The sequence below is a fragment of the Marmota marmota genome, unplaced genomic scaffold (genome assembly GCF_001458135.2).
Source record: "Marmota marmota marmota unplaced genomic scaffold, marMar, whole genome shotgun sequence".
NCBI lineage: Eukaryota > Metazoa > Chordata > Mammalia > Rodentia > Sciuridae > Marmota > Marmota marmota.
In genome coordinates this window covers 13,378,840-13,395,377 of record NW_026000221.1, presented here as the reverse complement: position 1 = coordinate 13,395,377, position 16,538 = coordinate 13,378,840, and the positions used below count along the sequence as shown (strand labels likewise).

General features: G+C 47.4%; 2 protein-coding genes across 2 annotated transcripts in view; one reads left to right on the top strand and one right to left on the bottom strand.

The window, feature by feature from the left end:
- Positions 1-2,252: 2,252 nt before the first annotated feature.
- Cmtm3 (CKLF like MARVEL transmembrane domain containing 3) lies at positions 2,253-7,158 on the top strand. Its single transcript, XM_015488644.2, has 4 exons — positions 2,253-2,566; positions 3,451-3,546; positions 3,934-4,054; positions 6,068-7,158. The coding sequence occupies exons 1-4, from the start codon at positions 2,522-2,524 to the stop codon at positions 6,094-6,096; spliced, it is 291 nt and encodes a 96-aa protein (XP_015344130.1). The 5' UTR covers positions 2,253-2,521; the 3' UTR covers positions 6,097-7,158.
- Positions 7,159-11,210: 4,052 nt separating this feature from the next.
- Cmtm4 (CKLF like MARVEL transmembrane domain containing 4) overlaps positions 11,211-16,538 on the bottom strand; it is a 56,186-nt gene continuing 50,858 nt past the window's right edge. Inside the window, exons 3-4 of the mRNA XM_015488643.2 lie at positions 15,874-15,972; positions 11,211-15,023 (exon numbers count right to left, since the gene is read on the bottom strand). Coding sequence (XP_015344129.1) covers positions 14,859-15,023; positions 15,874-15,972 — 264 coding nt within the window. The 3' untranslated portion in view covers positions 11,211-14,858. The remainder of the gene's footprint in view (positions 15,024-15,873; positions 15,973-16,538) is intronic.

The following is a 16,538-nucleotide window of genomic DNA, read 5'->3' as shown; positions in this document are numbered from 1 at the left end:
GGGCCGCGTTGAGTGGGAAGCCCCGGCCCCGGGACTGGGTGAGGCCTGGATCGCGCACTGGGGGCGCGGGTAGCCCCAGCGGCTCGGGGTGAGGGTCGGGAGCCAGCGGGGTGACTTCATCTCCCTCCTCCCGGCCCTGGCTGGGCTCCTTCCTCCTTCCCGCAGATCCCCACCCCTCTGTCCCCACCCCGCCGGGCAGGGCTTCTTTGTCCCTCCGACACTCCTGATAACTCCCACACTGTCGCGTGTGGGGCGGGGACTGGTGAGGGGCCTCAGGGAGGGGGGAGGAGGAAGAGGCCGGGCAGAGGGGAGACCAGAGGAGGGACTCTGCAACTTGACAATACCTGTTTTCATTCCCACTTGTGGATTTGGGGAGAGAATGCTAGCAGAAGTGGTTAGGGGCTTCAGCAGGTGGCTTGGTTGAGGGGCCAAGTTATAGGAGGAGTGTGGGGATTGAGGAAATATTCTGCCCCAGGACCTTTCCCTTGAACCCCATGGCAGAGGGCAAGAGGTGGTTCTACAGCCTTTTCTGACTTGGAGGCAGCGCAGGGGTCAGCAGCCCAGCACCTACTTAGCTCCCAAGTGAGGCGACAGGCAGACCCAGGGACTACACTCCCAGGGACAGCCTCCAGGCTGGCCACCTCTACCTGCCCCCCCACCTCTGGACCTCCAGCCCCACCCCACCAGCACAGCCTCCTGAGTAGGGGGTAGGATTGCCAGCCAGGCACACAGGCCCTTTGGCCTAGCTGAGTGCAAGAATCCAGGAGGTGGAGGAGGAAGGAAGGGTAGGGGTGGGTACTCAGGATACAAGGGAGATCTTCCTAGTTACTCCTTCCCCCTGGTCACCTTCCTCTCACCCCTAGGCCCAAGCAAGTGGGAAGGCTGGACAAGGAGGGGGAGGGAAGAAAGTGGCCACCAAAAATGAGGGAATAATAAAATGGGAATCAAGGTGGGTTCCCCAGAATCCAGTTTGAGGGGGCATGGGAGGCTGGAAAGGGAGGAACCAAGAAAGCCTTTGGCTGGGGAAATAGGAGCTGTGGACAGGGCCGCGCAGAGCCTTGCCTTCCTGGCAGAACCTGGCAGCACCTGGCAGCCTCAGCGCCCCTCTGCCTTCATTTCCAACCTGTCCAAGATGGCAGTGGGCCCCTAGGGAGGCTTAGCTACCCTCGTGGCCCTGTTCAGGGCAGACAAGAGTGCCCTGGGGACTCCCTGGAGTTCCTGCAGCTCATTTGTTTGAAACAGCCACAGTGCTTCCTGTGGGGCATCTGATGTCCTTGTAGGCCTCCATGCAGCCAACCCCTGAGCTAGTCAGCCATGGACACTCTCAAATCCAACCACAGTGACAGAAACCAGGGTAGATGAAGGCCTCCAGGGCCCACAGATCAACAAGCCCTGGTTCAAATTCTGGTGCCTCTTATTAGCTGTGTGTCAGAGTCTGCTCATCTATGAATAAGGGCTGTGAACAGCGCCTGGCCAGTGAGTATCAGAGGAGATACCCATATGAGTCTCAGCAGGCACTGGGAACAGAGGAATCACTGACCCATCCAACAGCCCCATGTTCTTGGTCTGCCCTGCACTGCACACCATCTGCAGGACTAGTGGGGCCTCAGCATCCTCTACACCTACAGCCTTTTGGGCAAAGCTGCAGTGAACATTTTGATTCTTATGTTCAAGTACAGCTAGCTCCACCTTTCATAAAGGCTGGCTGTATGCAGGCTACAGCAGGGCCCAGGTGTCAGGGCCAACATACCTTCCCTGGGTAGTTTTTTCCTTCTTATTAAGAAAATTTTATGTGACTACATAAAACAGCTGAAAGATTTATATTATTCATTTCATGCATCCACCACCTAGATTGTATAGTGGTTAATACTTTGCTATATCTGCTTTATCACCTATCTCCAACCCATTTTTATGTTTTGATGCAAACTAAATTGCAAACCTCAGTACATTTCAACTGTAAACACTTCAGCATGCATATCATTAACAGATCAAGATTTGTTTTTTGTTTTTCAGATAAAATTTATATTCAGCAAAAAGCCCATATCATGGGGGTTGGATGTTACTTTTTTGAAACTGGTTGCTATTTAGTTTTGGTTTGCCCCTGCTAGGCACCATTTGCATTGGGTGGATTCTGTCAGAGAGCCAGTAAGGGGAAGGGTGAGCAGCCCCAGGAAGTGGCCTCCTGGGGGGCTGGATGCACATGGGAGGTGGGGCTTCAAGATTGGGTGCTGGCAAAGGCCAAGGCTCAGCATCATGCCCAGAAGGACTGAGGCTGCCTGGGTGTGAGCCTGGGCTTCATGAGGGCTTTCATCCTAGCTCTGCCATTTCCAGCTATAGGACTGAGATATTCTGGACTGCAGGGCCTGGACCAGGCAAGAAGAGGCTCTGACTGTGCCCTACTTCCCTACAGGGTCTTTCCTTTATCACCTTCATCTGCTATGTGGTATCCTCAGCGTCTGCCTTCCTCACAGTGCCTCTGCTGGAGTTTCTGCTGGCCGTCTACTTCCTCTTTGCTGATGCCATGCAGCTGAATGATAAGTGGCAGGGCTTGTGCTGGCCCATGATGGTGAGGACCAGGGGAATCAAAAAGGAGGGGTGGACTCTGATGGTATTCATCACAGAGCATCCATATGAGGAATCCAGAGTCCTGCATTTCAACCATGCCCGGTCTTCAGAGAACTGGTGGGACAGTTTGCAGCTGGTAATCTTCAGATAATCCAGGCCCCACCATCCAGCAGCTGGACCTAAAGCAGGTTGTGGCATCTGCAAGGCAGATCTGTGAAGCAGGGAACCTGGCTGGAGGCCGTCTCTGACCACCAGGTGGCGCTGTTGCTCCCAGTGGGGTCTTGGAACCCAGGTCAGCCACAGGAATTCAAGTCATTTTCAGAGGCAGGGCAGGTTAGCTTACTTGCAGAGCTTACCCAGACTTAAACATATGGCATCCTAGCATTGTTTGATCACCTGGGAGCCTCAGACCCCCGCCAGTGGCCTCTGCTAAATGAATATGCTGTAGAAAAAAGACAGCAAAGGCTGGGCTCCAACCCTGGTCTCTTGACTTTACCTCCAGCATCCATCCTTTCACCCTCTGGGGAGGGCTACTCCTCCATCCATAAGCAGAAACCAGGATCCATAAAGGGATTGGCCACAGTGTGTGGCAAAGCGAGGCCAAGGGCCAGGTCTCCCTATTGGAGAATCTGAAAGGAGCAGGTTGACCACATTTCCAGCTTTCACCACCACCAAAGGGCCAAGCCATAGAGCAAGCAGGGTCAGGGTCAGGGCAGTGTCAGCCCTGACAGGAGGCATGGCAGGAGGGATGACAAGGTTCAGGACAGGGCAGGACTCCACAGTTGCTGGACCTGGGTATGCCAGGACCTGGCTGCCAGGCCCCCTCCACTCTGTGCCCCACTCCAGAGAGCTCAGGATGGTGTGGCCATGCCCCTCTCTCCCCAGGACTTCCTGCGCTGTGTCACCGCTGCCCTGATCTACTTCGTCATTTCCATCACAGCCGTCGCCAAATACTCAGATGGGGCTTACAAAGCAGCTGGGGTGAGCAGCAGCTCTGCCTCTGAGAAGAGGGTGCCAAGCAGTGTCCCCCTCTGAAGCTCTGATTCTTCTCTGGATACTCAATGGGGTGGGACCTGGGAACATCCTTTTCCTGCTTGGACCTCTTGGGATCCCTATAGATCTCAACTATTCCAGAGTCCTCTTATTAGAGATTTATTCTGCCCTGAGTTTTAAAACGCTGATTGTCAAACCAGGCTCACAGCTTATTTCCCCTTATTTGGAGGGTCTGAGCCTATCTGGCTGGGCAGCTTCTTAGTGCCACCCCCCACCATGCCCAGCTTCTTGGACCAGGGACTCCATGCTTCTAGTGATGTATTCCATCTACCCTGAGCAATGTCTCCTGCCACATTCCCTGTGTCTGTCCCACAGGTTTTTGGCTTCTTCGCCACCATCGTGTTTGCGATTGACTTCTACCTGATCTTTAACAACGTGGCCAAATTCCTCAAACAAGGAGACACCACAGAGGAGAACACAGCCCAAAGGGCAGAAGGTCAGTGATTGCCCTGAGGTTTCTGCCAGGGAACCCGGCTGAACACCTCTAGGATCACTACTGGGGCCTTGTCCTCCCTTGGGGACACTTTGCTAATCTGAACCTGACATAGGGCCAGGAAGTGTTTTTATAGCCTCATTGTCATATCCCCTCATGCAGTCACAAAACCTGTCCTACCTAGGGCCTCGGGCTTTCAAGGAGGGGCAAGCTGAACACATGCCCAGACCTTTGGCCCTACAAGGCTCCCATCATAGATGAATCCTCAGGGTAGCCAGTCATTCTCAGGACAGTTCTCCACCTGGGATCCAGAGTAACCACCTCCCTGGATCCTGCTTCCTCTGTAGTCTAGCCTGCCTCGGCCTGGGGACCAGGGACCCAATCTCTCATCCTTTTCTGCAGCTCCCAGGCAAACCAAGGAGTGTTTGGGTTTTATTCCCATGAAAAGTACAGTAAACATTCTGGCCTATCAAGCCATCCTTGTCTAACTCAGAAAGGCCAGCATGTATATTACCTGATCTCTTAAAAAAAAAGAAAAAAAAATGTGGAAAGTTGGAAGGTTCATTGATCTGTCTGTAACAACACAGCCATACTGTTTTGCCTTTAGGTGCTTACGCTCTGCACAAGGCCTGAGTCAGGGGCTCTGCACAGGTTTATCAGGAGGTGCCACAGCTAGTTTGGAACTGCAGCCTCTCCAGGGCTGCCTCAGTCACAGTCCAGAGAGGCAGGAAGGACGGCATGGATATAAGTGCTGACGCGGAATGGAGTCCTCCTCAAGGGCTCCAAGGCCTGTTGCCCATTTCTCTGCCCTGCCCCCAGGTAGACTTGAAAAAGAGGTGTTTGGCTCAGCACCAACCTCACACCATTCTGGTGTCCTCTGTGCTTGCCCTGGCCTTTGTGTCACCCCTTCTTTGACCATCATGTGCTGGCACTAGGTATGCACAGATGGACATGAAAACTCAGTCCCAACAGGAGTTGAACCCCAAGGCAGAGCTACACTGGACATAGCAGGGCATGTGTCATACTAGGGGTGCAAGAGGAGGTATCAGGGAAGATCTCCAAATGGAGTGCCAATTACAATAAAATGGAAGCTAACAGGTAAGAATAAAGCAACTGAGGGTGGTCCACTGTGTGCCAGCCTTATGGAGGTAACCAGAGACTTATGGAGGAACCCTGGAAACCCTAGAGCTGGGTCTTGATGGATGTATAGTAGTGTGCAGGAAGAAGAAATGGGGCTGGTGGGAGGAGAGGAAAGCAGAGGATAGGGTGCTTGGTCTAGGTGAGACAATTCTCTGGAGCCATCAGTGCTCATAGCTGGGCAGATAAGACAAGGGAGCTCTCAAGGCCTATAGGCCCCACCTTGGAGTTGAGACCTTCCCACTGAGTGCCTGTTGTCCCAGGTGGGACCCATGCTTATTAGGAACCACCAGGTTCCCAACAGCTGGGCTCTAGGGCCATGGAGATCTGTGCAGCAAAGATGAGGTTGAAGATTCTAAGAGTGCTGGGCTGGCCACAGAGGAGACAAACATCTAAAAACAGCAACTGGCACTGGGGTTGGGGCAGGGGTGGGGTGTTCTCCTTTCCTGGGCTGGGGAGTTCCAGAGGGCTCTGATCTTCAGTAGTGGGATTTCAGGAACCCTGAGTCATGCCTCACTGACAGGCCCTTAACATTATAAAACTGTGATCACAATATCAAACAAGGAAGGAGGAGGAAATTTGAAACTATGAAACAGCTAAAAATGGACTGCTGAGTTTTCGGTATATTTTAATTTGGGGAATAAGAAAGTAGTTATTTTTGCCTTCTCCTGCTAAATAAATTGGGGACATCCTCTGGAGTCTTGTGAGGGTATAGAGAAGGGGCAACCAGACTTCAGTCTGGAGTGGAAGTGTCCCCATCCCCCCACCCCATCCCCTACTCAGAGACTGCCTGGGGCTCCTGCCAGCGACCTAGCTGTGCCTCTCCAGGGACTACTCCCAGGCACTACTGCCCTAGAGACTCCTCTGCTTTCCTTTCAGAGGAGAATTCCGACTCTGACTCCGACTGAAGGCCTGCCCATGCCAGCAACCTGAACCACACAGGACCTTCAGGCCAGCACCTGCCTGACATGCTGAGGAGCATGTCTAGGGGAAGCTATGTGTCAGGAGGAAGACTGCCCAATGGCCCTCCCCACTGCCTCAAGTTTACATTCCTGAGCCCAGCACATGAGACTGCACTCCTTAGCTTAGTGCTGTTGAACCACTCCGCAAGTGAGGGCATCTTGAATATTCCACCTCTTCCCATTCCTGTCTGCATACCTTAAGCCCTTCAACCTCAATACCAAAGACAAGCACAAAGAGACGCAGCAGACAGAGCTGTGTTACTGCCTGCCACAGCAGTCAGCTCCGGCTGCAGGGCTGAGTCAGGGCGGGAGGGGGATGGCCTGTTTCAACTAACAGGCGTGAACAGAGACAGAACCACCGCAGGCCAGCCCACCAGGGCCCCGTGCTTTGCATGGAGTGCCCCTGCTCACGCAGCACTTTGGTAAGGAATCTTTTGTTCAAGGAGCACAAGTTCCTTCCTCATTGTGAAACAGGAAGGAAACTGACCTTGGCCTTACTGTCCAGGAGTGGATGACACCCACCCAGCACTTCACACTTGGAAACATCTTCAGGTGAGATAACTGTACCAAGTCTAACCCTGTTTCAGACAGGAGCTCACAGATGCACAGGTCAGGGCAACACAAAGGAAACCCATTGATCCATGGCAGTGACCATGTCATGGGCAGCTGGGCAGGCCCAGCCAAACCTTTCTGGTGACAAATGTTCTCATCATCCTTCCTTCTGGATACTGGGGCAGGTCTATTGACCACCTCATGAGAGATGAGCCCTCTGTGTTTGCCTAAGGATTTTTTAGTGTTATATATCTTTGATGGCATTTTGTACCTTTTTATAATTTTTTATACAAAAGCAGCTTTAACAAATGGCATTTTCTGTGAGGCAAGAGGCCTCATGAATGAGCCAAAGTTCTGACCCATGTCTTGGGCACTTATAACCTTATTCTTCTCATGCATGTGAATCTCCTAACCTGAAAAAAAGCGTTTAATGGATTAAACCAGACTGACTACCTGTTTATAGTGTGATTGAAAAACTCTTCCACCACCCAGAGCAACACTGTGCAATATCCTAGCATGCTTCAGCACAAACTGGTAACACACGAGTGAACCCTGACAGCTATAAGTCTTAGCAACAAGGCATGCATATTCACTCGTATGCCAGGCCTAGCATAAGAATCTGGCCAGCATTTGATCCTCTTATTTCATCTCATAGTCAAGGAAATGGAGAGAAAGGGTAGGACTCTGGCCCAGGGCCCTATCACACATCAGGATAACCTCCCACAGCAGCCAGACCCTAGGCCTTTTGAACAATGTACCTGAGTTGCAGCCTGGAGGACCCTGGTGAGTATCTGGCCCAGGCTGATGGGAAGAGGCAACTGTCACACACAATGTGTCCTGAAAATGTGATAAAAGTAGAACGGGAAGAAGCCGACAGAGTTGCATGGTGGAGTTTCTGCTTCACCTTGCCAGTCCAGCAGAGCTGGTATCACAGAGGCCATTGCATCCTGTGGACTGGGGCTCTGTTCCACCTCCACTGAGCAAGACCATTTCAGAAGCTGGGTCCACAGCCTTTTGGGGGGCAGGGGCAGCAAGGCAGAGAGAAGAGACAATAGCATTTTTATATGTTCATTTATTAAACAAGAACTCCTTCATGACAATTTAATACAATATTTATTAGCGATTAGTGTTGAGAAAATTATTTCCCTCTACATACAAAAATACAGATTTGAACAATGAAAACAATCAAGACAAGTACCATGAAAAATTGGTCCTTCAAAAGAAATAAAGGGGGAAGATCTAGGGTAACGTTAGGCTTTGTATACCGTCAGGGACAAATCAACAGGAGCAAATGCTTTGGGGCCCACAAACCACATCAAATGTGTAGGAACAAACCCAAGAGCCAGTCAGAGCCACAGGAGGCTCACCCCACAGCACCCATGTCTACTTGAGAGGCCAGGATAGAACTCTGTCCCAAACAGCACAAACCAACATTTGTCCAGTGGCCATCACCTCAGAACACCCCACAGCTGTGTCCATAAACTGCCAAAAATACTTTCCACAAGCAAAGTGGGACAATTAACATTGCCCCCCAAAAGTGCCACTAGCTGAAGTACCGATGAATGATCTGTTATTATTTAGCTTTTGACTGGACTTCCGTCATTATAGAATTACATGTTTTGAATCTTCAGAAGGACAAAAAAAAATAAAGCTACAATTTCATGTTTCAGTAAATATGTACCTTCATTCTGCAATGGCTCAACTGGTTTACTCAAGATTATCCTTGACCAGACATCCTCAGTCCTACAAGGGTGGGAAAGCAGAAGGAGCCACTATAGAGTCTGCCTGTGCCCTGGTTTCACCCGTTCCTCGCAGCAAAGCAACTACTGCATCCAGGCCTGAAACCCCAAGAGGGCCATGAGACACCCAGGTCATCCATGAACCTACATAAAGTCTGAGAGGAAGTGATGTCTAAAGAAGGCTACTGTGTTTCTGGGAACCAAGTGACACCCAGACTACCCTGGAAGACTCCAGGCTTTAGAATACCTTCAGGTTCCCAGGGGAACGGGACAGGGAGCCAAACACCCACTTTCCACCATTTCAGACTCAATGAATGGGAAGTCAGGGCATGGGTGACCTTTTCTTTTGGAAACATTTTCCTCTTACTGTTCGAGGTGAGTGACACTTAGTCTCTTCTAACTGAGCAAAGGATTAAATAATGCCAAATGCAATTATACTGACTCATAATTGTTTCACAGAAATATACTATTACTCTCAGACTATTTAAATAAGCAGAAACAAGATGTGGGGGACATTCAGCAGAGAAGAGACAGGAGTAGCAGGGAAATTTTTTTTGTTGTTTTTTTTTTAAAATACATATTAAGTTTAAAGGAAAAGTGGCCCAAACCTCAAGACCAGCATTGTTGAAAGGAAAACAATATTAAAAGGACACAGTCTAAAATCATACTACAAAAATAGTGTTATCTGTTTTAACTAAATGTACATCTTTTTTTCCAATTCCATGATTGACAAGAGTGCTTATGTGACACATGGAAGGCACCAAAGGTGAAGTGATTATTTATCTTAAAATATACAAAGACAGAATTAACTGCTTTGAAAAAAAATACAGTCATACCTGTAATAAATAGTTTAGTGTTTTGCCTAAAATTTCAACATATACAAATAGTTTTAATCCCTAGCATTCTCTTAGAGGGAACCATGTCAAACTAAGTCAAGTTCCAAAAGCACTGATTTTATGCAAATAGATCAACTTCGTTGTGATTTGAAAACTCATTTTTAAGTGGTCGAGAAGAGAAAGCTGGAAGCAGGCGGCCCCAGCTGGGCCTGGGTCAGTATGAGGTTGGGGGAAATCCTAGGCATCCTGTCCTTGCCCATGTCCTCCCCAGCCCAGGGACCAGGCAGTTTTCCCTTCAAGGCCTGAAGATTTGCATTCCACACTTCCACAGAGAGGAGAAGGAAAGCTTGACACTTGTAATATCAATTTGGGAAAAATCGGAAAGGCAAAACAAGAGTCTGGAGAGGGAAGCAGTCATCAGTTAGGCCTGGCCTGGCCTTGGGTGGGCACCAGATCTCCCTTCACTGTCCTTAGTTCCTGGTCACTCCTCGGGTGCCTTGCCTTATAAATAGGGGATACTTTCAATGGGGTGTCAGCAGCAGCATCCAAGACAACTCACACTAGATGGTTCAGATTGTTACTGAACCCCACAAATCATCAGAACCTTCTTTCACACCATTTCTCTTTTCAGGCATAATTATGAAAAGAAACTCTAGACCTTGCCCTAAATCGCATCAACAAAGATGATTAAGATAGTGCCAGACACATTCTTACCATAAAATTAGAACCTTAAAAGTTCCAACAGCCCACCAGAGTCCAAGCAGTATTAACCCTTCACCAAAGGCTCACCTGAGTTCAAGTCTCAGCACAATGTGTGAACAACTAGCTCAATGAAACAAATCTGCTAAACTTCATTCTGGGCAAGCTGCCTGTTGATTCAAGCTCACTGGGCTTGTGGGTCATTCTTTTCTTTACTGTTACATTTATGGAATAAGAAAAACTAGAAAGGAAAAGAATTCCAAAGGTTGAGAAATTGTATTCAAATGGAAAAAGAATATACTCCAGACAAAAGAAGGGAAAACATAAGACTGCTGCCTCTGTTTCAAGCCAAGGTGTGTGCGAATGTTTACGGTCATGAAGAAAATTCGGTTTCAGAAAAAAAATTCTTCTAGATCTAACATACTGAAGGTAACTTTTAGAGACAGTTTATAAATAAAGGAAACATAAAAGGTCAAATATATCAAATTACTTTCTCAACCAGACAGATCTTCTGATTTTTAAGGTATCTGCTGAGAAGAAAGATTTTAGAGTCAGGAAAGTTTAAAAAGCGAAAGGGTGGCCCTCTTAGATCTGTGTCCTTCCTGGGGTGCACCTGAGCCAGCTCAAACCCAGAGTAGATGCCAGGAGGCAAGAGCATGGAGGAATACCAGTCCCCAATGGTCAGCTCTCGTCTTCAGGCTGATTCTGAAACCCAAGATCTCACCCTTCTAAACATAAGAGCATAGGAAGGTGGTGAGCCAAAAACACATTCCTTAAGTAGCCTGAGGTATAAACACACCTGGTGCCAACAAAAGCCCCCTTTCCCTTCCTCCTCACTTCTCACCCACCCCTGTGTTGACCTCATCTGCCCACCAAGTCCCTTGACTAGTTGGTCCTAGGAGTGGGTACTGATCAAAATCAGACAGACCAAGGAAACAGAAGACTTGGATCCTGCAACTTCTCAAGAAACTTAAAAGGCACCTGGAGACCTCCCAGGTAACAGCAGTCCCTAGAGCCAGAAACAACTTTTCTTTTGCTCATGAAAATTGCCCAGCAGCTCTCAGTCTAGAAAGTGTATTACCAGTTCTGCTACTGCTCCACAGACAAGATCTAGAGAAAATGACAATCAGGTAGTGGCACAATGATTTCATGATTGCTTTGTTTTGGACACAGATGGCACAGCAGTAACCACTTAATACTAACTTGGCCACAAGTCTTCATGCTCTTTTTTTTCTTTCTTTCTTTTTTGGTTAGGACAGGTCCCAAGACCTACCCACAAGAAATCTGGCACAGACAGACATGAGACCTCTGAAAGCACATTGATAGGTAAGGGGTTTCTTCCAAATAGTGCATGCAAAACTAGGAGTAGAGGTGAGCTTGGGCCACACACAAGGGTTATCTGAGGCTCATTCACAGCAAGCAAGAATTCACATACATGTGCAGATAAGAGTTAGGGCTTCCTCTCCTCAGAGAATGCCTGTGGCTTAACCCACGTCTGAGTCACTAGGAAAGCTTTACAGAAGGTGGATAAAACTGCAAACTTGAAGAGAGTAGGAATGTTTTCACAAGGCTCTTACCAGAATCATCTAGCCCAGGGTGGAGGCCAGATACCCTTGGCCTGTTGCAGGAGATGGTAAAGTGGACCCAGGGCCAAGCACTCAGAGTCTGGCGTCCTTGCTGATTTCCCCGTAGCTGTGCAGCCAACTGCAGCACTTCAGTGACCATTGCTAAGAAAGATGTAGGCTGGAAGTAGGGTCATTATTACATTTTTTTTGTAGATAAAAAACAATCTCCCTTGGATGTCTCTTTGTTTTAAATCAAATTCCACTGAGAATATTTTAATCTGTTTGCCCTTACCATAGGCCAACAAGCATTTTTAGGTTTTCATGGCAACAGTCTCTCTGTATGAAAGGAAAAAGGGGTTGCCTTCCATGTCTTCAGCAGCACAAAAAGGGGTAAAGGAATCAGAAAAGAAAAGCACCCAGCTAACAAAATCAGTGTCAAAATAAACTTCCTCTGAAGATGTCAGTGTTTGCATCCATCAAAACCGCCATAGGTTCTACCAAGTGCTGCGGGTTGCCACATCTCCAGGAACACATCTCCCTTCCAGTTGTACTCCAACAATGAAAGCCAATTCATCCCACCAGAAAACAGAAATCTAAGGTTTCCTTAGCCTTAAAATACCTCAAACCTAAGTGACACTGGTCTAAACTGGAACTACTAGTTGCAAAATTGCTTCTTCAATTTTCTAAGAGATCAATTTAAGACCTCCAAATCTAGATTGTCTTTTGTTTGTACACAGAGGCAACATAAGAAAAATGCAGGTTTCTTTACATTCTCAGTAGACAGCCGTATTCCCTTCATAACTTTCCCTCCCTACATTATGGGTATATGAGGAGACAGGGCTATGCACTACACCAACTAGAAAGTGTACAGGCCACTTCATGGAGAAGCCTCATGACAAATGATATTAAGTAGTTACAGGGACATAAACAGTCCAAAGATTCTGTCACTAAGATGCAAATTAACTCCAAAGTCTCTCTGGGTACAGGCATCATCACTTTTTATCATGCCTCAGCATTTCTGGTCTTGATTGGCCTCAGAACTTTTTTCAGCTAACAGTACATATTAGGAGGCAAGTCAACAGTCTCCTTTCATCAGATGATAAACTGGTTTTACTGAAGTGACTTGGAAAACTTGAGCAATGATCTTGCCTGAATGGTTTTCTCTTTCAGTCTCACTTCAAAAGTAGCCTTAATAAAAGTCCAAGTAACTTGACTCCCAGCAGATATCTGATAAAGTTCAGGGTGGTCCTTCCAAGTAGGCCCAATCCAATGCAAGCCTCAGTCTTTATGATCCTATTTTAAGTGGAATTCTCTTTTTTAATTGGAAGATAACCTCAGTTTTGATTATGTAGACTCACTCATCAATGCAGAACAAATATGTAAAATGAACAGATAAAATTCAGATGTCATCAGCTTCCCACACATCATTACATATCACAGGTTCAAAGTTTGTGAAGCATGCTATGTACTGACTCACAACAGGCAAGGAAAGAGGGCTCCATCAGCTACACGGCACACTATACCCAGCTGTAACCAGGCCAGGCTGACCTCTGTGGCAGAAGAGGGGAGTAACCACAAGACTAGCTGGGTCATCCCCTGATGCAGACTTGTGCTTCATGTGATCTGGGCCACTGTCTGGACAGAAAGTGCACCAGAACTGATCTATACTGGATGTTGAGTTAGGGAGCTAACCTTTAACCTGACCACAAGGCACAGCATGGCACCACTTCCTGTAGAGTCCTAGTCTAGCAGACACCCATCCTCACTGTTGAACAGGATGCTGCTCTTTTCTGAAGAACACAATGCCACACATGCATTAGAGGGGGCTTCCTACAAATATTCCTCTCCTTACCCCAAACATATACCACCCCTCTTCTCTCTTCCGGGTTGTCTACCTCACAAGACATTGCTAAAGCTATAAACAGTCCTCAGTACAAGATCCTGGGGTTTCTCCAGACTACTACAAAATCCTTCCACCAGTGGTACCTTTTCCTTGGTGAGGGCTAAACACAAAATATGAGAGCTACAGTGATGTCTGTAAACATTAAACAGTTTAAAGAGTGAAAACCTGACAAACTAAAACAAATTTTTCATTAAAAGATATTAGTTTTTAACAACAACAAAACTATAACATTATAGGGTCTTATTTAACCCTCTCATTCACCACACACACACAAATCTTCACTTTTATCAAGAATCAATCAAAAACCTTAAGTAACTAGGACTTCCCCCAACAACTCCCAAGAGCTGCTGTTGATAGTGATGGCGCTCAGGCCCCCAGGGCAACAATCAGTGCCTACTGAAATGTCAGTGGGAGGACGTGTCCTGGTGCAAATTCAAGTATTTTCAAATCCTGGACAAATCTACTCAGAATCACTTTAGAACTCACTTAGAAAATGAACACACACCCCTAAAACACAGGGAAGTGTTTGTGTGTGCTGATTTGTAACACAAATGTGGTCCATGAAGGCAGCAAACAGGCAAGTGCTTTGGCTGCTAAAATGTATTGTTTCTTTTGCGGCTTTTACCTGAGTCGGTAAAATTACAGACACCCCACAATTCATTCTCAAAGTATTTAGGGTAGACAGGAATCTGGAAAACAAGGTGGTCTCCATATTCCTGGAAAAAAAATCTGGGACTCAGGAAGATGATTCATTTGAGGAAGAATCAAGTGATTTCTCAGCAGAGTAGGAAAGAAAAAGTGACTCTCCCGTGAATCAGGCAGTCCTGGGAGCTGTCCCCCCACAGGACACCAGCTTTTCCTGTCCCTGTTATGACCAGGCAGAAGATCTACCAGCACATCCATCACCAAAACCCTCAGAGTACCCTGTGGCCTTCAGGATGTGCTAGCTACCTGGACACCAGGTGCAGGGAAGATGAGGAGAGTGGATCCTGGTAGCCAGACTCAATACCTGCCCAGAGCACTGGTGACTGTTTTAACCCTAACCTTCATTCCTTGACATGTATTTCCCCTCTTTAGCAGCCCCATTTAACCCAAAGTCTTGACTCATCACAAATACATGACAGGATGGCTCAGAGTCAGATGGGAGCCTGCACTCTGGGACACTTAAGCCCTAGAGTAGACACAGGAGGTCAGTGTGGCCAGAGGCTCCCACAGCCACCCAACACTCGAGGACATGGGTCTTTTCAGGCCACCACACACCTGTCCACTGGGCCACTATGGATGCCCTTTCCCAAAGTGAACTTAAGAAGACAAAATTCAACTAAATCACATGAAAGTTTGACGTGCCGAGGGAAAGAAAACTTGATTGGAAAGATGGGCATAAGGATGAGAGGAAGGAGGACTCCAGAAATCCTCACGTGTCCAGGCACTGGATCTCGGGGCGACTGTCCACGTCTCTGGACTCAGTGCGGGCTCGAATGTAGTCATTGGCGCTCTGCTGGTGGATACTGACTCTCCATTTCTGCACAGCCAGGAACGTGCTCACCGCATAGGCTGCTGTGGCTAAGGAGCCAAATATCTAAAACACAAAGACACAATTCACCTCAGGCATGCAATCCAAGTGGCTTCATGGGGACCCCAGCTAGATGCAGCTCCTTCTAGCTGCACCCCATCTACAGCCTTGTGGAATGTATGGCTGTCACACCTGGTGGAGGTGCTCCTCGTGTGATCTACAGAAAATCCTGCCTCAATCAAAGCCAGCCTCAGCAATTTAGCAAGGCCCTGTCTCAAAATGAAAAAATAAAAAGGGCTGGAGACATAGCTCAGTGGTAAAGCATCCCTGGGTAAAGCACCCTCAGCCCTCTAGTGTCATCTTTTGTTGTTGTTGTTGTTTACTGGGTTAAACTGCGGTACCCTCCAAATACATTTTGGACCTTTTTTAAAAATCACATACGTATCTCTTTTACTGTTTGTATCTTCATGCCCTTTAGTCTCAAATGTGAGAATGTAATGCAGACAAAATGAGATGAAGAGAGAATAATAAGAGTTTCAAATCAAGCCACAGGGCTGAATTCCAAATCCCACCCCCATCTGCTGCCACTTACCCTGGCAGCTCCAGATGAGACACGTGGGGTTTTAATTACTTGGTAAGGCTTGGAGAATCTACTGTGAGGCACTGGGAGAGAAGTTTTTTAACTCTCCCCAACTACAAAAATGAAACTTGTTCTTTGTGAATCAACAGCAACACAGAAGCCTGGAGCGTGGGGAGAGAGCAGGTCCCACGCATCTCCCCACCCTCCACGTCAGCCTCCACACTCAAGAAAGAACTCAAGGAGGATGAGTAGTAGGACACATGCCAGAGGACAAAGGACAGAAAGTCACAGGAGGTGTGAAGTCAGCCTGCATTTTACCAACTCAAGTTCTCTTACCATAGCAGCAATTTCTGCTCCGGTTTTGTGGTTTAAAGCAGCCAGTACAATTGAGGCAATAAAGAAAAAGAAAGTGCTGAGTCCAGTGTTGACCAAATCCTAAACAAAAAAATAAAAATAATTTGAAAAGAACAATTTGAAAATCAACTGAAGAACTTCCAAAATAGGATGCACAACATGCAACCTCCAATGGCCCCGAATCTCAGCCTTGAAGACACAGAGATACTGGTCACACAAAGGAAGACAAAAATAATAGTTCACGGTTAATGGTTGCTTGGCAAACTTGCACAACAAAATCCACCACATCACCAATTCTTGACTTAAACAACAGCCATTATTTACTGTTTAGCGTCCTGGTATCTTTTTAATTTTTTGCAGTGCTGGGGTTAGAAATCAGAGCCTCACAATTGCTAGACAAGAGCCCCACCACTGAGCTATACCCTCAGCCCTCCAATATCATCTTTTGTTGTTGTTGTTGTTGTTTAATATTTTCTTAGATGGTGCTGGACCTTTATTTTATTCATTTGTTTATATGTGGTGCTGAGAATCGAACCCAGTGCCTCACATATGCTGGGAAAGAACTCTACCACTGAGCCACAACCCCAGCCTCTCTAGTGTCATCTTTTTAGAAAGATGCTCACACAATGGTCTTAGTGTGGACAAAG

Excerpts from the sequence above, each read along its gene's own strand:
- Cmtm3 (XM_015488644.2), top strand. The coding sequence starts at position 2,522 with ATGCAGCTGAATGATAAGTGGCAGGGCTTGTGCTGGCCCATGATG. Across the intron at positions 2,567-3,450 it reads GCTTGTGCTGGCCCATGATG|GACTTCCTGCGCTGTGTCAC; the intron begins GTGAGGACCAGG and ends CTCTCTCCCCAG. Across the intron at positions 4,055-6,067 it reads CACAGCCCAAAGGGCAGAAG|AGGAGAATTCCGACTCTGAC; the intron begins GTCAGTGATTGC and ends CTTTCCTTTCAG.